The sequence below is a fragment of the Pan paniscus genome, chromosome 12 (genome assembly GCF_029289425.2).
Source record: "Pan paniscus chromosome 12, NHGRI_mPanPan1-v2.0_pri, whole genome shotgun sequence".
Taxonomy (NCBI): Eukaryota; Metazoa; Chordata; class Mammalia; order Primates; family Hominidae; genus Pan; species Pan paniscus.
Genome location: NC_073261.2, coordinates 39,841,975 through 39,865,919, shown reverse-complemented (window position 1 = coordinate 39,865,919; position 23,945 = coordinate 39,841,975). Strand labels below are relative to the sequence as shown.

Here is a 23,945-nt window from a genome sequence, read left to right as displayed (position 1 = left end):
CAACTATACCCTGAAGGTGAAATCAAGAGTAATAGAAGGGTCGTCTGCATTCAAGATTGCCATTTGTATCATGAGACTGAAAGGACTCCACTGCAGCAACACCTGGCATCAGGCATTCCATCCAGAATCTACAAAACCAACCTGCCAGAGAGCCGTTGGGCTTTTTTCCTGCCTGATTGTTTTAGTGCACATACGACTTAGACTAGAGATAATTGGGTTTGAACCCCAGCTCCGCCATTTCCTCACTGTCATCTTAAGCAAGCTGAATTGTTTTCCTTATTCGTGAAGACTGAATGAGATCACATATGTCAAAGAGCTTTGTAAACTCTCACACACATACAAATATAAAGTGCTACTGCTGAAGCAGTTTATAAATATATCTTAAGAATGTCCCAGATGAGTGAGAGTTGGTTAGGATGCATGACCACACCTTGGTGTGCTGCTGGTCAGCTCCTGACTCTGAGAAAGCACTGATGGAAAGGCCCATGTCCCATGTACAAGATAACCAGCTCGAAGCAGGGACAGGCAATGAGAGGTGAAAGAGGCCTAGTTCCACAACTCTGCTCTAATATAAGCCACGGTGGTCAAGTTTTCCGTTATTTGCTGCTGAACATATTCCTTAGTTAATACAACAAAAGAAAGCAAAAATATCATCCATTATATTTTATGAAGTATATGTAACACTAATTCTAAAGTCTGAACAAAACTCTAATCATAGAGTTGCCAGATAGCATTCTAATGAGCTCACGTGCTATTTAAAGTATAAAACTATCCTCAAATAGACTGTACAAACCCATTAAGACCACAGTGGATTCACATTCAATAGGCATGGGTGGCTTAATCTTAAAATACCACATTCAAAAACCAAGAACACACATTATATACTAAAATATAAATGGCATCAGGGTAGTGACTGCGTCCCACTGTGTTAACAATATGTTGAATGCATAGAATGCAATCAACAAATAGGTGCTGAATGAATAAAAGAATCAATCTATAAACAAAGCATTATTTAATGGTAGAAAGTCCCAGAAAGCATGTGTTAGACTGAAACAGAAATTCCTATCTAAAATCTTCAAAAGACTAGAGCATTCAAAGTACCGTTATATATTTAATTAAAATGTTAATTAAAATGCCAAATTTCCTGCTTAAAAATGGTTAAAATGGCAAATTTTCGTACATATATTTTACTATAAAACCTCCCCCACATCCCCCAAAAAAGGTTAAAATTCTAGAGAAAACATTACTAAGTCAGTAATGTAAAAGCTAGTTGACCACATTTAAAACAACAAAGATCAAAGTTACACAGAGAGGAATATGAAATAAACTGGGCAGCATTTCATTGGTCACAGCTCTTTTTGCTGAAATGCCTTCCCCACCCCAGGCCTGTCTGCAGATCTCTCTGGGTTCAGGCTCTCTCCAACTTCAGGGTCTCTCCACATGGTCCTCCCTCAGTGTGGAGTGCCAGTCCCACTGACAGCCCCATACTGTATAGGCTTGGGGGACAAAGTTAAAAAAAAAAAAATGGAATGCTTCAGAAGTTTGTATTTATCCTTGTGCAGGGCCACATTAATCTTCTCAGTATTGTTCCAATTTTAGTAAATGTGCTGCCCAAGAGAACACTAGATTTCTTTCTTTCTTTCTTTTTTTTGAGACAGTCTCGCTGTGTTGCCCAGCTAGAGTGCAGTGGCGCGATCTCGGCTCACTGCAAACTCTGCCTCCCGGGTTCTAAGCGATTCTCCTGCCTCAGCCTCCTGAGTAGCTGGGATTATAGGTGTGCGCCACCATGCCAGCTAATTTTGTATTTTTAGTAGAAGTGGGGTTTCACTATGTTGGCCAGGCTGGTCTCGAACTCCTGACCTCAGGTGATCCACCCACCTCAGCCTCCCAAAGTGCTGAGATTACAGGTGTAAGCCACTGTGCCCAGCCACTAGATTCCTTTTATTTGGAGGACAACTCACTATTTTATTCCCAGTGCCTAGCACTGTGCCTGACACAGCCAACAATCAAATATTTGTTGAAAAAAACAATAAATGAATTTAACACTGAGGTGGTTTTATAAAGACTCAAGTGCTCCTACATAGAATGAAAGATTTAGTATTGGGTCAGAAATATGTTTTCTCTTTTCTTTTTTGTATTGATCATTAAAATTCCAGAACATTTCTTTATTTAAAAAAAATTTTTGGCTGGGCGTGGTGGCTCACCCCTATAATCCCAATATTTTGTGAGGCTGATGTGGGTGGATCACGAGGTCAGGAGATCCAGGCCAACATGGTGAAACCCCATCTCCACTAAAAAATACAAAAACCAGCTGGGTGTGGTGGCGCACGCCTCTAATCCCAGCTACTCAGGAGGCTGAGGCAGGAAAATCACTTCAACCCGGGAGGCGGAGACTGCAGTGAGCCAAGATCGCACCACTGCACTCCAGCCTGGCGACAGAGCAAGACTCCGTCTCAAAAAAAAAAAAAAAAAAAAGAAAAAGAAAAATTTATATGGCAAAAAGTGGGGAGAAGGAAATAGAAGCTCATTCTCCCAGTGTTTTAAATTACAGACAGAACATCCACATACTGGTGACAAAAAGCAACTGATGTAGGAAAAGAAATTAAAAACCAGAAATAAAAACGGGTTCACTTTTAAACATTTCATCAAAGAGAATTTTGAAGACACAGAAAAGTAGAGAAGTATCATTTCACCAAAGAGGAGATACGGATGGCAAATAAGCACATGAAAAGATTAGCCACTATGGAAATGCAAAGTAAAACCACAATCAGCACCATACACCTACCAGAATGCCTAAAATAAAAAATAGTGACAACAACAAATGTTGGAGAAGATGCAGAAAAACAGGATCACTCATACATTGGCTGGTGGGAATTTAAACCTGTACACTTTTATAGCAGCTTTATTCATAATAGCCAACAACTGGAAGCAACCGAGAAGGCCTACAATGGGTAAATGGTTAAATAAACTGGTATATCCATATAATGGAATACCACTCAGCAATAAAAAGAAATGAACTATGGATACATGTAAACACTTGAGTTAATTTCCATAGAAGTATGCTGAGTGAAAAAAGCCAATCCCAAGAAGTTACATAACTACATAATTCCATTTATACAACATTCTTAAAGTAACAAAATTATAGAAATGGGGAATTAGTGGCTGCTAAGGAGAAGGTGGAGATGGGAGGAAAGTACGTGTGGCTATACAAGGGCAACATGACGGATTCTTGTATTTATGGAAATGTTCTGTAGTTTGATTGCATCGATGCCAATATCCTGATTGTGAGATTGTACTCTGGTTTTGCAAGATGTTACCATCAGGGGAAACTAGGTGAAGGGTACACAGAATCTCTCTGTATTATTTCTTGCAAATACAGGTGTACTACACGTATGTGAGTCTACTATTTTCTAAAAACACAAGCCTTAATTTAAAAAAAATTAAAGCATATAAAAATAAAGTAACATTACATTCCCACACCTGATACAAATGAAAAAAGGATATTATATGCATAAAACAATTTCTGCTATAAATATGACCATGTTGTAATATCAACAACTAACGCTGGAAGCAAAATAACTAAAAAATTAGTTTCATGGCCAGGAGCAGTGGCTCACGCCTGTAATCCCAGCACTTTGGGAGACTGAGGAGGGCAGATCATGAGGTCAGGAGATCGAGACCATCCTGGCTAACACAGTGAAACCTGGTCTCTACTAAAAATACAAAAAATTAGCTGGGTGTGGTGGCGGGCACCTGTAGTCCCAGCTACTCGGGAGGCTGAGGCAGGAGAATGGCGTGAACCCGGGAGGTGGAGCTTGCAGTGAGCCGAGATCGTGCCACCGCACTCCAGCCTGGGAGACAGAGCAAGACTCCGTCTCAAAAAAAAAAAAAAAAATTAGTTTCATAATCAGTAGATGTGGAACCCAGTGAAAATATTCTGAAAAGAATCTGGACACCAATAATGAGAGCAACAAAAACAGAGAATTCTCTCTACCTATCACAGGCTCTCATGGGAATTACAGTTAAATTTTTTAAAAATTAGCAAATAAAAATAGGGCCAGGCATAGTGGCTCACACCTGTAATCCCAGCACTTTGAGAGACCCAGGCAAGCGGATCACTTGAGCACAGGAGACCGAGACCAGCCTGGGCAACATGGTGAAACCCCATCTCTACAAAAAACTAGCTGGGTGAGGTGGCTCGTGCTTGTAGTCCCAGATACCCAGGAGGCTGAGGTGGGAGGATCACCTAAGCCACGGAGGTTGAGGCTATGAGAGCCATGATCACACCACTGCACTCCTGACTGGGCAACAGACCCTATCACAAAAATAAAATGAAGTAAAAATATTGACACACTAGACCAACAGTGTGGGTTTTAAAAGCCAACTTAAAACAGGCATTTACAAACACAATGAATCAGATTATAAGAAAATATGAAATCTTATGACATTTCACAATAATGACAAATGAAAGCTCAGAGAAGGGATATTAAAAACATTTGAGCCTCAAAAGTAAAAATCCCTTGAGAGTAAGACAACTTTTCCTTGAAACAAGGTTAAGAAAAAAGAAAAGTTAAAAGGTACATCATGATTTCCAAAGAAATCTCTAACACATAATAATAATGAACAGAAAGATAAAAATCATAAGAAAAAGGAGATAGTACAAACATTCTATAATATGGTGAACCAAAACCAAAAGGATGTCATAAAAGAATATTGAAACCATGTACATTTCAGAAACTTTAAAAATTTAAAGTCACGTTTATTTATGACTTACATGCCTCCACTTGAAAAAAAATAACTTGAAGCAGTTTATTAAAAAGATGTATATGGCAGATACAATAAAATAAAAAAAGCTCAAAAGTGTGAGTTGATTCCATAAATGTGGGCTGGAGTATCTCAACAACCACACTATTGACAGTTTGGGCTGGGTAATTCTTTTGTTGGAGGCAGCTGTTCTATGCATTCTAGGGTGTTTAGCAGCAGCCCTGGTTTCTGCCCACTAGATGCCAGTAGCAGCACCCCTTTTCCTCCTAGTTGTGACAACCAAAAATGGCCCCAAATACTGCCAAATGTCCCCCAAGGGGCAAAAATGCCCCTAGTTGAGAATCAGTGGCGTAGGCTAATAAAAGCTACTGCAACTGAGATTAAGTTTAGCTGTGAGTATCTCAACAGCTAAAACATGAAAGTTAATCATGTTTTGGGTTGCAGGACACTCACTGGTAAAAGCAACACTGTTTCACTGGGAAAGACTTTTTTTCAGGCTAAGTTCTAAGATAAATTTATTCCATGGCTTTTAATATTAAGGAATATTAAAGTATATAATCTTTATTGACTGCACCACTGATTGTATAGACGTTATAGAAATAATCTCCATGTGGCTGTTTCTTATGCACCATAAAAAAGCAAAGGAGGGCCGGGCGCGGTGGCTCACGCCTGTAATCCCAGCACTTAGGGAGGCCCAGGCAGGTGGATCACCTGAGGTCAGAAGTTCAAGAACAGGCTCCTCAACATGGTGAAACCCCATCTCTACTAAATATACAAAAATTAGCCAGGCATGGTGGTGGGCACCTGTAATCCCAGCTACTTGGGAGGCTGAGTAACTTGAACCCAGGAGGCAGAGGTGGCAGTGAGCCAAGATTGTGCCATTGCGCTCCAGCCTGGGCAACAAGAGCAAAACTTCATCTCAAAAAAAAAAAAAAAAGCAAAGGAATACTATGAAAACAGCTCAGCAAAGCCATTTCTGTGGGAAGAAACTGGAGGACGGAAAAGGGTTTCTGAGGATCCAGCTTGCTAACAGGAATTGGACTTTAAAATTCTAGAGGGAAGACTGCCTCATGTCACTCTCACTTAATGCCAATGATGTGTTTTTATATGGTATTTACAGAGTATAAAATAAACATTCATATGAGTATATGAGTATAATGAAAATAAACATTCATACAGTGTAAAATAAACATTCATATGAATAACAACTAAAATATGAAACAATCAATTTGTGAGGAAGGCAGATGATTTTCACTCCCTTTAAAAATTTCATTTAATGTTGTATTTTGTTTATGCAGGGGAAAATATTTCATTTGAAAAAGACAATTATGAACTGTAGAATTTAAATCTGTGAAAGTTTTGGAGTGGAAAACTTAAAACCCTTGAATAAACACATCATGAACAATACATGACACAGATAAGTATTTATTTTAGGAGATTACTTATTATTCAGCAAGCCTTAAAGAAACTGAATTTTAATCTTATATATGCTAGATCACAATTTAATATTAAATGCAAAATTCGTTTATTTAACGGCTCAAATTTGTAGACCTGAGTAATAAATGTGTGTGGTATGTATAAAATGACATAATGTTAGACTAACAAAAGCAAACTGCAGGACAGTTCATACAGCACTTGAATAGTAGTTATCAGTGGGTAAGGGGGCTGAGGCCAAGACAAAGAAATTGGTGAACAATTACTTTTATTTTATATATTTCTGTAGCATTTTTAAAAGCAATGTCAATATTAGTCCATTCTCACACTGCTATAAAGACATACCTGAGACTGGGTTGTTTATAAAGAAAAGAGGTTTAATCAGCTCACAGTTCTGTGGGCTGTACAGGCTTCTGCTTCTGGGGAGGCCTCAGGAAACTTACACCATGGTGGAAGGCAAAGGGGAAGCAGGCATATCTCCACATGGCCGGCAGGAGACAGAGAGAGAGAGAGATAGGGGAGGTGCTATACACTTTCAAACAACCAGATCATGAGAATTCTATCATGAGACACCACTAGGGGGATGGTGCTAAACCATTAGAAACCACCCCCATGATCCAATCATCTCCCACCAGGACCACCTTCAACACTCGATCACAATTCAACATGAGATTTAGGTGCAGACACAGAGCCAAATCATATCAAAGTCTGTAACACGTAAGTTAAAAATACTAGAACAGTCTTTAAAAATGTGTTTTGATTCAACAAATTGGTTTAAATTTCACAAACATTATGCTTGACCCCAAAGATCCATACCTTGCAAATTCATTTTCAGGTACTCCAATCAAAGCACAGAACAAAACAAAACAAAAGGACAATGGTAGCTAGGTGGATGTACTATCCTACTTGGGCCTCCCTTTTATTGCATGGCCTGTCCCTCTAGACACACTGTCATCACTATTGTCAGGCCTCTGAGCCCAAGCCAAGCCATCGCATCCCCTGTGACTTGCACGTATACATCCAGATGGCTTGAAGTAACTGAAGATCCACAAAAGAAGTAAAAATAACCTTCACTGATGACATTCCACCATTGTGATTTGTTTCTGCCCCACCTTCACTGATCAATGTACTTTGTAATCTCCGCCACCCTTAAGAAGGTTCTTTATAATTTCCCCCACCCTTAAGAAGGTCCTTTGTAATTCTCCCCACCCTTGCGAATGTACTTTGTGAGATCCACCCCTGCCCGCAAAACATTGCTCTTAACTTCACCGCCTATCCCCAAACCTATAAGAACTAATGATAATCCACCACCCTTTGCTGACTCTCTTTTCGGACTCAGCCCACCTGCACCCAGGTGAAATAAACAGCTTTATTGCTCATACAAAGCCTGTTTGGTGGTCTCTTCACATGGACGTGCATGAAAACTATATAAGAGCTTGGAGTTCTCATGCATCTCTGCCACTCAGAATCCCACGATAGCTCAGCACTCAAACCTACCCCACTGCTTTAATGGTAAAATATACATAACATAAAATACATTATTTTAACCCAAAATTATATATAACATAAAATTTGTAACTTTTATCCATTTTTAAGTATATAGTTAAGTGGCATTAGGTACATTCATTCACATTTTTGTGTAACCATCACCACCATCCATCTCCAGAACTTTTCTCATCTTCCCAAACTGAACCTCTGTACTATCACTCAATCAATCCCCATTTCCCCTTACCCTTGGCAACCAACACTCTACTTTCTGCCTCTACATTTGAGAATTCAAGGTACATCATATAAGTGGAATCACGTAGTATTCATCCTTTTTTGAGGTGCTCATTTCACTTAGCATAATGCCTTCAAGATTCGTCCATATTGTTGTAGCATAAGTCAGAATTTCCTCCCTTTTTAAGGCTGAATAATATTCTATTATACAGACATATCACATTTTGTTTACCCATTCATCTGTCAATGGACACTTGGGTTGCTTCTACCTTTTGGCTATTGTGAATGCTGCTGCTATGAACACTGGCATCCAAATACCTATTTGAGTCCCTGCCTTCCATTCTTTCGGGTATATCCCAAAAGTGGAATAGCTGGAGCATATGGTAATTCTATTTCCTGCCCCACCTTTGAACCTCTCCCTTAACCCTCTCTTCCAATCAAAACACACTCATCATCTGTCTTACGCTGCAAGGAGCTGCTGTCAGAAAGCTGTCACCTGGAAAGCACCTAATCATGACAATGTATTAATAGGTGACAAGGCTGAATAGATTACCCCTCCCCAGAGGCATCTGCATTTTAATAGGGGAACATCTTAAGAAAGAGGAATGACTTTGTCAAATCTTGGCTTTTCAACGCAGCAACACGCTAGGGGTGGGATGGGGCCATAGAAAGATGACAAAGACATCTCAGGAACTTTGGTTACACTTAGTTTTCTCTTTTTCCACTCCCAAAATGTAGCCTTTTCCTTCCTGCCTTGTCCCAAGTTCTATCCTCGTACCTACTCTGCTGTATTTAATCTCCCAACAAGCAACATTCCACTATAAACCAACACAACAACCCTGTCTAGGAATCCTTCCTGCCAGCAAAAGCTTAGGTGCTGCAGAAGCCAGGTGAACCAAATAGCCACTGATTTCCTGGGGCTAGTCTGGTCAGCCCAAGTGAAGATTCCTCTCTTAGACCTGTTCCTCTCCCTGTGTTTCCAGTGTCTGTTAATGGCCCTGCAGTCTCTTTCCAGGCTCAAAGGCTCAGAGCATCTCAGCCTTGTTTATACCTTCGCTCTGCACCTGTTCTTCTGTCTTCTACTCCATTCTCACTAGACTAACCTATTCCATTCCCCTACTCCACTCCATTACCTCTTAGGTCCCACTGCCTCCAATCACACTGCACTGTCCCTCCCTGCACCTGTGCTCTGTGCTTATAATGTGCTAAAGCTTTCAAATGTCTACAGAATAATTTAAATTCCTCAGCCTGATATCTCAGAACTCTGACTCCAACTTACCTTTCCAGTCTCACCTCCCACTGCTCCCCTTCATGCATTCCTGTCAAACTGTTTCCTGAACATAGCCTGAAATATTTCAACTGTGCCTTTGTATACCTAATCCCTCTACACTCAGATGCTGCCCTGATTCTCTCCAAAACACTTTTCCTCTTAACTCCCATTGCACTTTATCTGCATGGCTACAGCACGTCTTATTTTGAACTTGTCTTTGAGAAGCATTGCTCTCCTAACGGCTGTAAAAATTGTCATCTTCACCTCCTTGCCCATCCTCTCCAGCTATCCCTCCCACTTGCTCGGTACCCAACCTCCCAGACCTTCCTTCTGTGTTGGGAATGCACAGTTCTTTTTGGCCCCAGGGCCTTCACACATGCTAGCCATCCAAGTTGGCACACCACTTCCCACACCCCCACAAACTTAATAGTTCATCTTCTTTCAGGATTCATCAGTGCCTGAAAGGAGCCATCCCTGACTCTACATTTCTCTTTCACGTTCTCCTAGTGCATATCACAGTAAGCAATTATAAATATCCATTTGATTATTAAATTTATTATTTTTATTTTGTATTATATTTCTTCAATCATCTGCAATTTACCCCATACCTAGAGGGCAGTGATTGTGCCTGTAATATTCACGATTTTAACCCCAGTGCCCAGAAGTATGCCTAGCACATAATAGGGCTAAAAGAGATATTTATTAAATGAATTAACATTTTGGTTTTTGTAGCTCAGTCTATATGCCTGAAAAGACGAGGGAGGGCAGGTACTCAGAAAGTCTATACTTAAATCTAGCTTCCCCTACCCTCCTCCCTTCCACTCTCTCCTCTGCCTCCCTCCCTCCCACCTCTTTCTTTAAAAAGAGAAGTGGGATAGGAAAGAAGAGGATGATTGGGAGAAGCAGTTCTGAGAAACAATACACAGAATGTAAGAAAATTTCAAAAAGACAACTGTCATTAACAAAAGACAATACTGCACCAACGAGGAAGAACGGAATGATTTTTTTAAAAATAAGAAACTGAGAACTCTTTCTTGAAAATTAAAGTTAAGATAGCCAAAATAAAGAATTCATGAGAAAAAATGGAAAATAAAGTTGAGGAAATTTTGCAGAAAGTAGATTACACAGACAAAATTGATCATAATGATGATAATATTTAGAACCTATATATACAGCAATTACTATGCCAGGCAATGAAGTGAGCCTCACAACCTGCTTATGAGGAAGGTACTAACTATTATTATCCTCAAAATGGAACACGGGAAAGGTAAGAAAATTAAAGGAACAGTCTGAGAAATCCAATAACTAAGACTGTTTGCTTTCAGAAAGAAACAGAAAATACGGTGCAAAGGCAATGTACATGCACACATCCAAGCACTGTAGGATACAAGTCCCCAGGACTGAAAGGATGCACCAAGGAATAGAAGGATACAACACTTTTCTTTTAGAAATCCATACGTAAGTACTTATAGATGAAATTACAGTTGGTCCTCCATATCTGTGGGTTCAGTGTTTGTAAATTCAACCAACCAAAGACAACAAAATATTCAATATCAAAAATATTCAACAACAACGAAAATGAAAGGCTGTGTCTGTACCAAACACGTATAAGCTTTTTGTCATTATTCCCTAAACAATATAGTATAACTATTATTTACATAGCATTTGCATTGTATTAGGTATTATATAATTAATCTAGAGGTTAAAGTATACAGGAAGGTATGTGTAGGTTATATGCAAATACTACCTCATTTTATATAAGGGACTTGAGCATCCACAAATTTTGGTATCTGTGGGGATCCTGGAACCAATCCCCTGTGGACACCAAGGGATAAATGTATATGGATTCCCAGAGGAAAATATAGGGACTAGGTGGGATGAATATAAATTCAGTAAAATCAGCCAAGAGTTGACAATTGTTTAAGCTGGGTGATAGGTACATAGAGATTCATTTGGGTATTCACTCTGCTTTTGCATATGCTTAAAATTTCCATAATAAGAAGTTAAAGAGAAAACAATATAGGATGATTCAAACAATCCAACTTCTCTCCTCAGAAGTGAACCTTTTTCAGACCTCTGTTTATCCATTTATCATTTATTTACACAACTACACAAACACATCCTCTACTTATTTATAGAGTGCTATCATGCTATATATACTGTTCTGCAACTTGCTTTCTTATTAAATGATGCATCATTAACATCTTTCTATAGCTGAATACTATGCTGAAACCTAAATAAATCATAATTTACTGATTCAGTCCTCCACTGAAGAAAAATAAAATGTTAACAGTTCCCCTGTTACCAATAACTTTCTGTTGTTGGCTATAATTATGTGTATTTTACTAATTGGGTAAAAATTCCCAATGCCTATAATTGTACAATTATAAAACTATTTCAAAAACAAAATTAAATACAAAAAACTTCAAAATCAATGAAATTCACATTAACAACGTAAATTTCATGTGATACTTTGCTGAACTAAAACACCACTTATAATGTGGGTTACGCTACAGGTAAAATACTTGATAACTATGCATATATATACTGTTCTCATCTATCTGTCTGGTGACTCCTTTCCCGCTTTTCTCCATTAAGACTACTGAGGTTGCAGCAAGCCGAGATGGCACCACTGCACTCCAGCCTGGGCGACAGTGCGAGACCTTGTCTCAAAAAAAAAAAAAAAAAAACTACTTAAAATCCTTGCATCAGATGGGATTCCCTCGGCAAGGACATTTACACAGTAAGTTGGGTTTTGCTCTTTTCACACTGGATTGCCACAGTGAAATTTGACACCAAACCTCATAAACAAAAATGCAAATGGGGGATTCAAGTCTTATGAAACTCATCAATTATAATGTAACCCAGAGTATACATATGTTTAATTTTTTAATGATGCCAAAAATTAAAATAAAAAAAAATTCTCATAGTAGAAAGACTGGAAGAAGAGAAAGTGGTGGGAAAAGGAAAATCAAGATTTTTTTATATCAATTTTGAGATACCCCTTGAGACATCTGAGTGGAGATGCCAATTACGCACTTAGAGATAAAGTCAGCCCTGAAGATAAAACTCAATGGCATTTAAAGGCATGGGGTTAGATAAGATCGACTACTGGGAGTAAAGATGGAAAGGTGCAGAGGATCTAGAATAGAGCCCTCGAGCACCTTAACATTCAGAGGCCAAAGAGCAAATACTTTACTTTTCAATTCTGGTAAAGCTACAGTATATATGAAATGAACAACTTAACATATTGTTATGGGTGTACATTTAAACGATAGGCTCTTATGTGCAGTGCACAGGGAAGCTTTTGTTATGTATACTGCTGAAAGTGTATGATAAAAGAGTTTTTGCATGCAGACTAATGATTACTTACTATGACGATAACTGGCTGAAAAGGTATTTTGGAATCAGGACACAGGAAGAAAGGGCAAAGAAAAGAGAATGCTCAAGTTTAGTAGCTCTGAGAGAACTATTAACACAAGATAACATTTCTCAAAAATAAAAAAGTCTGACAATACCAAGTCAAAAAGGTGAAAAGGTATGGAAAAAAAGAACTCATGAACTGCTGCTGGAAATATAAATTAGTAAAGCTTCTTTGGAGAGCAATTTTGTAATTCTAGCAAAATTTAAACCCAGCTACTTACTTAGCAATTCTACTTCTGAGTATACAACTGTCCTAAACCTTTACACACAGCAAAAACTGAAAATAACCTTAATATCCATCAAAAGGGGAACAGAAAAATAAAATGTGATACATCAATGTAATTTCATCTAGTAGTTCAAATCAATGGACTAGAGCATGCTCTCTCTCTCTCTCTCTCTCTCTCTATATATATATATATATACATACACATAGATAATTTTATTGTGGTTGCTGTTGTTTTGTTTTGTCTTGTTTTATAGAGACAGGGTTTCATTATGTTTCCCAGGCTGGTTTTGAACTCCTGGCTCAAGTGATCCTCCTGCCACAGCCTCCCAAAGGGCTGGCATTACAGGTATGAGCCACTGCACCCTGCCTACATTTATCCACATGAACATATTTCAAAAACAATGATAAATGGAGCAAAAAGACGCAGAATGGTATCTATAGTATGATACCATTCATAAAAATTTTAAGATTCATGATAGTGGTTTTCTCTGGAGAGGTTGGGAGAGAAGAGAATGAAACTGGGAAGGGGTATTAAAGGAGCTTCCACTTTTGTAATAATGCTTTTTTTATATATATATAATATAGAAGCAGGCAAATACAACAAAATGTTAAATTTTATTAGTTCTGGGCCAGGTGCAGTGGCTCACAACTATAATCCCAGCACTTTGGAAGACTGAGGCAGTGGATCACTTGAGCTCAGGAGTTCAAGACCATCCTGGGCAACATGGTGAAACCCCGTCTCTACCAAAAAAAAAAAAAAAAGATAAATTTTATTAGTTCTGTATAATAGGTACATAAAGACTTATTACATTATCCTCTGCTTTCATCTCCACAATTGGAAAAAAAGAGGCTGTGCATACACTGCTTTATTCGTAGAGGGAAAAAGGCAAAATAAGCAATAAGGAAAGAGTGAAAAATGTTTAAACAAGCTTATCATGGTCAACTGAACATGTGTCTTTTGAGCATGTTGCAGGAAAAATTGAGAATCTGAATTTTTCAAGCTGGCTATAAAAGACAATAATACTTGAGCTTTCAACATGACAGGATTAAACTATTTCTTTATGGCACTGATACTCAGTTTGATCAAAAGGCATATCTAGGTGATATATCCAGTATTTCAAGAGCCTAAAATCATCATTTTAGGGCTGTAATAACATGGCATTTAAAAGTGAAGATAGGCCGGAAGTGGTGGCTCATGCCTGTAATCCCAGCACTTTGCAGGGCCGAGGAAGGTAGATCACCTGAGGTCAGGAGTTTGAGACCAGCCTGGGTAACATGGCGAAACCCCGTCTCTACTAAAAATACAAAAATTAGCTGGGAGTAGTGGTGGGCACCTGTAATCCCAGCTACTTGGGAGGGTGAGGCGGGCGAATCGCTTGAACCTGGGAGGTGCAGATTGCATTTAACCGAGATCACACCACTGCACTCCAGCCTGGGTGACAGAGAAAGACTCCATCTCAAAAAAAACAAAAATAAATAAATAAAAGATAATCTTGATAGATTTTTTAAAGGATGATGTGGTACAAACATTTTGTCATTTTTTTTTTTACTCTTTCCCAGCCCATGATTATTCTCTTCAGTATCTTGAGAAAGAAACTAATGATACATTCATGGTTAGGCATATTTTAAAACCACATTCGAATGTTAAAATTGAATGTGAAGAAAATACCTTCAGAACGAAATACAACCAAATAATGCATTAGAAACCCATTTGGCACCATCCTATAAATTAAAACACTTTATCTTCTAACTTCTTTTGAGTGTGATCAATGAAGTATCTGACAGAGAGTTGAAAATATTCTTCAGTGAAAAATTTCTCCATAATTTATTTCTTTTTTAGACACAGTCTTGCTATATTTATTGTCCAGGCTCAGGCACAGTGGTTATTCACAGGTGTAATCAGAGCTCACTGTGGCCTCAAACCCCTGGGCTCAAGCACTTAATTCTCCTTGCTCAGCCTCCTGAGCAGCTGGGACTACAACTGCATGCCACCATGCCTGGCTCTCCATGATTTCTGAGTCTGTATTCAATCTAAATATCTGACAGTCACTTGCTGCCATTACCAAAGAACTATAGTTCTGAGTTAGGACTACTTCATAATTTAATGGAAATTAAGAAAAGAAACCAACTAGATGAACGACCACAAACAGTACTGTACTGGACACTGAAAGGAAACAATGTTTATTCCTATTTTAAATATCATGAGTTCCTAAAAGTCATCTAAAATGGAGAGTTCACATGTATGCTGAATACCCATCACGTGGTCTACAGATTCCTAAGATGTGAGGAAGCATTAGGTAGGCAGAGATGAAGCAGAAAAGGAGGCGAACCAAAGCCCCACAGCCTGTTGTAACATTTTGCCTGGGGCTGCTCTGGGCCTAGGACAAAGGTAGAAAGCTCTTTTCTTCATCCTCCCTCCAAACATCTAGGCTGGCCTCTTACTCCTACAACTCAATTCTCAGGCCACGTGATAACACTGTTCAATACATTCTAACTTCTAAACAAAGCAGATTTATATGTAGATTTCATTACTATTTAGAAAATACTAACAAAAGAAAACAAACAACATTATTATATTTTGCATTTGTACAACACTCAACACTAAGAAAATACAAAGAATAAAAACCAGAGTTGAGTTTTTCCTATTCAAGGAACCCGTGTTGATAATAACAGCAACCCTGGCATTACGAGGTGACTGTAAGGTAAGTGCAGCCTTACCGAGCTGGTTCTTCATCCCCATGAGCACTGAGTTCATGTGTGCTTTGGATGCATACAGTTTGCTCACAGCCTTCCTTGACCTGATCATCTCCTTGGCCAGAACAACACAGACATCCTTCTGGCCCTTCTTGGCAGCATCTTTCACAGATCGTTTCACTTTTTCTTCTTCTCTTTGGATATCTAAATTTAGAACAGAACACCAAAAATCAAGGGTAAGTCAGGTTTATTGGCACTCAAATACATTCTTATTGTGATCTAAATGTATCTATTAAATAGAAAAACATATAGAAGGATATACATAAAATCAAAATAACGTAGTGAATATTCATCATTTCCAGAAACAATATCAAAGTTTAAAAGAAAAGTACGATCCTATTATACTTGACAAAATTTCTAAACACCTTTCTAACATTTGTTGGTACTGGCCCTAAGAATTTTTTAAAAATTACTGTAAATGCATTCCAGAGCTTGCTCCAATAATCAATAAGTAGTATTCCCACAATTATAAGAGTACAGTTTCTATACAGTCACCAATCATTTCTAAAAACCTGCAACTTAAGGAAAGCCTGAACATATTATAAGTCTCATACCAGCATCAGCTAAAGGTAAGATAAGTCTTCATTATATGCTTTATGATCAGTAGTGTTTTCTCCAATTTTTAAAACTGTGGTAAAATACATAAAATATACCATCTTAACCATTTTTAAGTATACAATCAGTGGAATAAAGTAACATTCACATTGTTGTGCAACCGTCACCTCCACCCAGACACCCAGAACTCTTTTTTTTTTATTTTTTGAGATGGAGTTTCACTCTTGTTGCCCACGCTGGAGTGCAATGGTGCGGTCTCAGCTCACTGCAACCTCCACCTCCCGGGTTTGAAGTGATTCTGCCTCAGCCTCCCAAGTAGCTGGGATTACAGGCACCCACCATGATGCCTGGCTAATTTTTGCATTTTTAGCAGAGATGGGGTTTCACCATGTTGGCCAGGCTGGTCTCGAACTGCTGACCTCAGGTGATCCACCTGCCTCGGCCTCCCAAAGTGCTGAAATTACAGGCATGAGCCACCGCACCTGGCCCAGAACTCTTCATCTTTCCCAAAACTAAAATTCTGCACCCATTGAACAGTAACTCCCCATTTCTCCTTTCCCCTAACTCCTGGCATCCACCATTCTATTTTGTCTTTACGAATTTTACTACCCTTGGTACTTCCTTTAAGTGGAATCATAATATTTTTCTTTTTCTGACTGGCTTATTTCACTAAGCATAATATCTTTAAGGTTCATGCATGTTGTAGCATACGTCAGAACTTTCTTTTTAAGGCTCAATAATATTCCATTGTATGTATATACGACATTTTACTTAACCATTCATTTGTCAATGGACACTTGGGTTACTTCCAATTTTTAGCTATTGTGAAGAACATGAATGTACAAATGTCTTTGAGACCCTGCTTTCTTTTGTGTATATGCCTAAAAGTAGAACTGTTAGGTTATAGGGTAACTCTATTTTTAATTTTTTGAGGAACAGCTGTACTGTTTTTCACAGTGGCTACATCATTTTACATTCTCACTAACGGTATACAAAGTTCCAATTTTACCACATACTCACCAACACTGGTTATTTCCTGGGGGTTTTGTTGTTGTTGTTTTGATAGTAGTCATCCTAATGGGTATGAGGTCGTTCTGATTTGCATTTCCCTAATAATTAGTGATGTTAAACATCTTTTCATGTACTTACTGACAATTTGTACAGCTTATTTGGAGAAATTCCAAAAGTCTATTGAAGTCTTTTGCCCATTTTTGAATTAAGTCGTTTTATTGTTGTGGCATTTTAGGTGTTCTGTATATATTCTGAATACAACCTCTCATCAGATAAATGATTTGCAAATGGTTTCTCCCATTCTATGAGTTGCCTTTTTCTCCGTTGGTAACATCTTTTTATTTTTTTAATATACAATTTTTCTTTTTCTTTTTTTGTAGAGATGGGGTTTCGCCACGTTGCCCAGGCTGGTCTCAAACACCTGGGCTCAAGCAATCTACCCACCACAGCCTCCCAAAGTGCTGGAATTACAGGCGTGAACCACTGTGCCCTGCCAGGTAATCTTTTTAAGATGCACGAAAATTTTTGATTTTCATGAAGTCCAGTTTGTCTACTCTTTTTTAGTTTTTGGAGATGGATCTATGTTGCTCAGGGTGTAGTGCAGTGGCTATTCATAGGCATGATTATAGCACATTACAGCTTCATACTCCTGGCCTCAACTGGTCTTCCAGCCTCAGCCTCCTGAGTAGCTGGGACTACAGGCACACATCACCATGCCCAGCAGTTTGTTCTTCAAGTTGTGAAGTTTTACCCTGTGTTTTTTTCTAAGAGTTTTATAGTTTTAGCCCTTACATTTAGGTCTTTGATCCATTTGGGGTTAATTTTTGTATACATTGTTAGGTAAAGGTCCAACTGAATTCTTTTGCATATGGATATCCAGTTTTCCCAGCACCATTTGCTGAAAAGTGTCCTTTCCTCCACTGAATGGTCTTGCTACCCTTGTCAAAAATCAGTTGATAACAGACACATAGTTTTTCTGGATACCTATTTCTATTCCATTGGTTTATATGTCTTTATGTCAGTACTACATTGATTTTATCTCTGTAGCTTTGTGGCAAGTTTTGAAACCAGGAAGTGAGTTGTCAAACTTTCTTTTTTTAAGACTATTTTGATTATTTAGGGTCTCTTAAGATGCTATAAGAATTTTAGGACAGATATCTCTATTTCTACAAAAAATGTCATTGGGATTTTGATAAGGATTGCACTTTGAATGTATAAGATTGCTTTGGGTAGTACTGACATCTTAACAATATCTAATCTCCCAATACATGAAAATGTGATGTCTTTCCATTTATTTATGTCCAATTCCTTTCAGTAATATTTCATCATTTTCATTATACAAGTCTTTTGCCTCCTTGGTTAAGTAAATTCCTAAGTATTTGATTATTTTTGATACTATTGAGAATGGGTTTTCTTAATTTCCTTTTCAGATTGTTCATCGTTAATATAGAGAAATACAATTTTTTTTTGGTGCTGATTTTGTATCTTGCTGCTTAATGAATTTATTAGTTCTAATAGGTCTTTTTTGAAAAATCTTTAGGGTATTATACATATAGTATCAGCTGCAAACAGAGATTTTTACTTATTCCTTTCCAATTTACATACTTTTAACTATTTTTTTCTTGTCCAATTCCTTTGGCTAGAAGTTCAGTATCGTGTTAAAGAGAAGTGGCAAAAGTGGGTATCCTTGCCTTGTTCCTGATCTTAGACAAAAAGCTTTTAGTCTTTCACCATTTATTTTGATAGTCCCTGTGGTTTTTTTCATACATGGTTTTTACTATGTTCAGGTAATTTCTTTCTATCCCTAGTTGTTGTTTTTAGCATGAAAGGGTGCTAAATTTGGCCAAATGCTTTTTCTGCGTCAATTGAGATGATAATGTGAGTTTCTTTTCCCCTTCATGCTGTTAATGTGATATATTACGCTGATCAAATTTTACATGTTGAATCATTCTTGCATTCCAGGATAAATCCCACTGGCCGTGATGTATACTTATTTTAATGTGTTGCTGGATTTGGTTTGCTAGTATTCTGTTGAAGATTTTTGCACCAATGTTCATAAGAGACACTGGTCTATAGTTTTCTTGCAGCATCTTTGTCTGATATGATATCAGGACAATACTGGCAACATAGAATGAATTAGGAAGTGTTTTCTTCTCTTCAATTTCTTGAAGTTTGAGAAGCATTGGTGTTAGTTCTTCTTTAACTGTTTGATAGAATTCACCAGTGAAGTCATCAGGTCCACAGCTTTTCTTTGTCAGGATATTTTTGATCACTGATTCACTCTCCCTACTAGGTATAAGTCTGTTCACATTTTCTATTTCTTTATGTTTCAATCTTGGTAAGTTTTATGTTTCTAGTAATTTGTCCATCACATCTAGGTTACACAATTTATTAACATACAATTGTCCATCGTATTCTTATAATCTTTATTTCTGTGGAATCAGTAGTAATGTCTCCACTTTCAACTCTGATTTTAGTACTTTCAACTTTCTCTTCTTCCTCAGTCAATCTAGTTAAGGTGTATACATTTTGTTGTCTTTTTCAAGAACCAACTATGGATTTTGTTAATGCTCTCTATTCTTTTTCTGTTCTGTCTCTGCTTTAATCTTTACTATTTTCTTCCTTCTGCTAGATTTGGGTTGACTTTGTTCTTGTTCTGTTTCCTTTAAGTTAAAAGCCAGGTTGCTCATCTGAGATTTTTTTTTTTTTTGAGACAGGGTTTCACTCCCGTCACCCAGGCTGGAGTGCAAGGTTGGTCACCATCACAACTCACTGTAACTTCTGCCTCTGGGTTCAAGCAATCTTCCCTCCTCAGCCTCCCAAGTAGCTGCGACTACTCACAGACCACAGCACCTAGCTAATTTTTGTATTTTTGATAGAGACAGGGTTTCGCCATGTTGCCCAGGCTGGCCTCAAACTCCTGGGCTCAAGTGATCTGCCCGCCTTGGCCTCCCAAAGTGTTGGGATTAAGGCCACTACACCTGGCCTTCATTCTTAATGTAAGCATTTATAGCTATTAATTTTCCTCTGAGTGTTGCTTTTGCCGCACTTTCTAACTTTCGGTATGTTCTGATTTGGTTTTTACTTGTCTGTATTTTCTGATTTCCTTTGTGATTTCTTTTTTCACCCATTGGTTAAGAATGTGTTGCTTAATTTCCATACATCTGTGAATTTTCCAGTATTCTTTCTGTTACTGATTTCTAATTTCATCCTGTTGTGGTTAGAGAAGATACCTTATATATCTTTTAAATTTGACTGAGACTTGATTTACAGTCTAACATATGGTCTATCCTAAAGAATGTCTTGTGTATATGTGAGAAGAATGTGTAATTTGTTGTTGGGTAGTATTCTGTATACATCTTTAGATCCAATTGCTTTATTTCTTTTTTTTTTTTTTTTTTTTTTGAGACGGAGCCTGTCTCCCAGGCTGAACTGTGGTGGCACAATCTCAGCTCACTGCAACCTCCACCTCCCAGGTTCAAGCAATTCTCCTACCTCAGCCTCCCGTACCTGGGATTACAGGCACACACCATGATGACACCCAGCAATATTTGTATTTTTAGTAGAGACAGGGTTTCGCCACGTTGGCCAGGCTGGTCTCAAACTCCTGACATCAGGTGATCCAACTGCCTCGGCCTCCCAAAGTGCTAGGATTACAGGTGTGAGCCACTGCACTCTGCCTTCGTTCTTCAAGTCCCCTGTTTTCCTACCTAATTCCTATCTAGTTGATATACCCATTGTTGACAGTGCAGTATTATCTAACTATTATGGAAGAACTATTTCTGTCTTCAATTCTGTCCACTTTTGCTGCATATGTTTTGACAGTCTGTTACTGTATACAAAAATATGTACACTTGTATTATCTTCTTGCTGTATTTAATCTTTAATTAATATATAATGTCCTTCTTTGTCTCATATAATCTTTAAAATCTATTTTATCTGATAACATAGCTGTCCCTGCTGTCTTTTATTTACTATGTCCACAAAATATCTTTTTCCATCCTTTTGCTTCCAATCTATTTGTGTTTTTGGATCTAAAGTCTCACTCTTGTAGACAGTAATATGTTTTTAAATATAATATTATGTTTTGTAAAATCCATTCTGCCAATTTGATTAGAGACTTTAAATCCATTTACATTCAAAGTAATTACTGTGGGCTGGGCACAGTGGCTCATGCCTGTAATCCTAGCACTTTGGGAGGCCAAGGCAGGAGGATTGCTTGAGTCCAGGAGTTCCAGACTAGCCTAGGCAACATGATGAAAACCTGTCTCTACAAAAAATATAAAAATTAGCTGGTGCAGTGGCATGCATCTATAGTCCCAGGTACTTGGCAGGCTGAGATGGGAGGATTGCTAGAGCCCAGGAGATCGAGGCTGCTGTGAGCCGTGTCACGCCACTGCACTCCAGCCTGGGTGACAGAGCAAGACCCTATCTCCAAAAAAAAAAAAAAAAAAAGGAATTATTGATAAGGACAAATTTTCTTCTGCCAACTTGACATTTATTTTCTGTATGTCATAGCTATTTTGTCCCTTATTTCCTGCATTAATGTTTTCTTGTGTGTTTACTTGATTTTTTTGGTTAATGAAATGTTTTTATTCCCTTCTTATTTCCTTTTGTACAGCCATTTTCTTTGTGGATACCACGAGGATTATGCTTAACATCCTAAACTTACAACACTCTAATGTGAATCTGCATGAGCTTCTTTTTTTTTGAGTCTCACTTTATCACTCAGGCTAGAGTGCAGTGGCATCATGATCTCAGCTCACTGCAACCTCCGGCCCCCAGGTTCAAGCGATTCTCCTGCCTCAGCCTCCACAGTAGTTGGTATTACAGGCGTGCACTACACGCCCAGCTAATTTTTGTATTTTTAGTAGAAATGGGGTTTCACCATGTTGGTCAGTCTGGTCTCAAACTCCTGGCCTTAGGTGATCCGCCCACCTTGGCCTCCCAAAGTGCAGGGATTACAGGCATAAGCCACTGCGCCCAGCCTGCATGAGCTTAATTTCAAAAGCAGTAAGAAAACTATGCTCTCATAAAACTCTGTCTCTACCCCAGTTCAGTTACTGATGTCACAATGTTACATTTAGGCACTATGTGTCCAAAAACAGACTACCTTTTATTTCTTATTCATGTCTCTTAAATCATGTAGAATACAAAACGTAGAGTTATAAACCTTTCTAATTGTCCATGAATCTACCTTTAATGGAGATACTTATTTCTTCATACATCGTCAAGTTACTGCATAATGTCCTTTCATTTCAACCTGAAGGACTCCCTTTATTACCTCTTGCAAGTCAGGTCTAGCTGTAATAAACTCCCATGGCTTTTGTTTATCTGACAGTTTTGCTAGACATAAAATTTTGGTTGATAGGCCTTTTCTTTCAGTATTGAATCCACTGCTTTCTGGCCTCTAATGTTTCGGATGAGAAATCTTCTAAAATCTTACGAGGATCCTTTGTATGTGACAAGATGTTTCTCTCTTGCTCCTTTTAAGATTCTCTCACTGTCTATGGCTTTCTATAGTTTGATTATAATGTGTCTTTCTTGGCAAGATCTCACTTGAGTTTATCCTACCTGGAGTTCACTGAACTTCTTGGATGTTTACATTCCTATCTTTCATCAAATCTAGGAAGTTTTCAGCCATTATTTCTTCAAATAATCTTTCTGCACCTTTCTCTCTCTCTTCTCCTAAAATTTCCACAATGCATGTTGGTCTACTTGATGATGTCTGACAGGTCTCTTAGGCTCTGCTCATTTTTTTTTTTCCTTTTTCTTTTTTTTCAATAGACAGGGTCTTGCTCTGTTGCCCATGCTGGAGTGCAATGGCATGATCATGGCTTACTACAGCCTCAACTTCCTGGGTAGGTAGGACTACAGGCATGTACCACCACACCTGGCTAATTTTTGTTTTTATTTTTTGAAGAGATGAGGTTTTGCCGTGTTGCCCAGGCTGGTCTCAAACTCCTGGCCTCAAGCAACACACCTGCCTCAGCCTCCCAAAGTGTTGGGATTACAGGCGTTAGCCATTGCACCCAGTCTCTTTTTTTCCTTTCTGTTCCTCAGACTTGATAATTTCAATTGCTCTATTTTGAAGTCTGCTGATGCTTTATTTTACCTGCTCAAATATGCTTTTGAATCATTCTAGTAAGGTTTTCACTTCAGTTATTGTACTTTTCAGCTCTGGAATTTTGGGGTTTCTTTTCTTGTTTTCTAGCTTTCCATCGATTATTTCCATTTTGTTCACACTTTTTTTAACTTAATCCACCTTTTCCTTTAGTTCTTTGCACATCGATACTTGCTTTAAGTCTTTGTTTAGCAAATCTACCATCTAGTCTTTCTCAGCAAGTTTCTGGTGACTTACTTTTTCCTGCTTTGAGTAGGCCATATTTTCCTGTTTCTTTGTATGCCTTATGATTTTACTGTTGTTGAAAACTGAATGTTTGAATCTTCTAATGTGGTAACCCTGGAGATCAGATGCTGATTCCCCAGGGCTCATCAGGTTTGGTTTGGTTTTCTTTTTTGCTTTTTTAAAATTGGCATAGGGTGTCTGTAGTAAAGATCAGCACAAGGTATAAACTCAAGGTCTTCTGAGCTATTTTATGAGCCTGTACCATTCCCTGGGCACGCACAGTGACTTCTACATTCCCTCATATATACAGTTACTTTTGAGTAGCCTAGCTCTTGATGATAGGAATGTAAAATGGCACAGCTGCCATGGAAAACAGTAAATGGTTCCCCCCAAAATTAAAGATACAATTATTTGATCTGGTAATGCTACTTTCGTTTATG

General features: G+C 38.2%; 1 protein-coding gene and 1 non-coding gene across 2 annotated transcripts in view; both read right to left on the bottom strand.

Annotated features, from left to right (window-relative positions):
- Window positions 1-23,945, bottom strand: part of CHMP3 (charged multivesicular body protein 3) — a 59,965-nt gene that overhangs the window by 10,321 nt on the left and 25,699 nt on the right. Inside the window, exon 3 of the mRNA XM_003816557.6 lies at window positions 15,555-15,734. Coding sequence (XP_003816605.1) covers window positions 15,555-15,734 — 180 coding nt within the window. The remainder of the gene's footprint in view (window positions 1-15,554; window positions 15,735-23,945) is intronic.
- Window positions 1,519-1,623, bottom strand: LOC112438940 (U6 spliceosomal RNA). Its single transcript, XR_003027257.1, has one exon. It is a non-coding gene; the product is annotated as a U6 spliceosomal RNA (small nuclear RNA).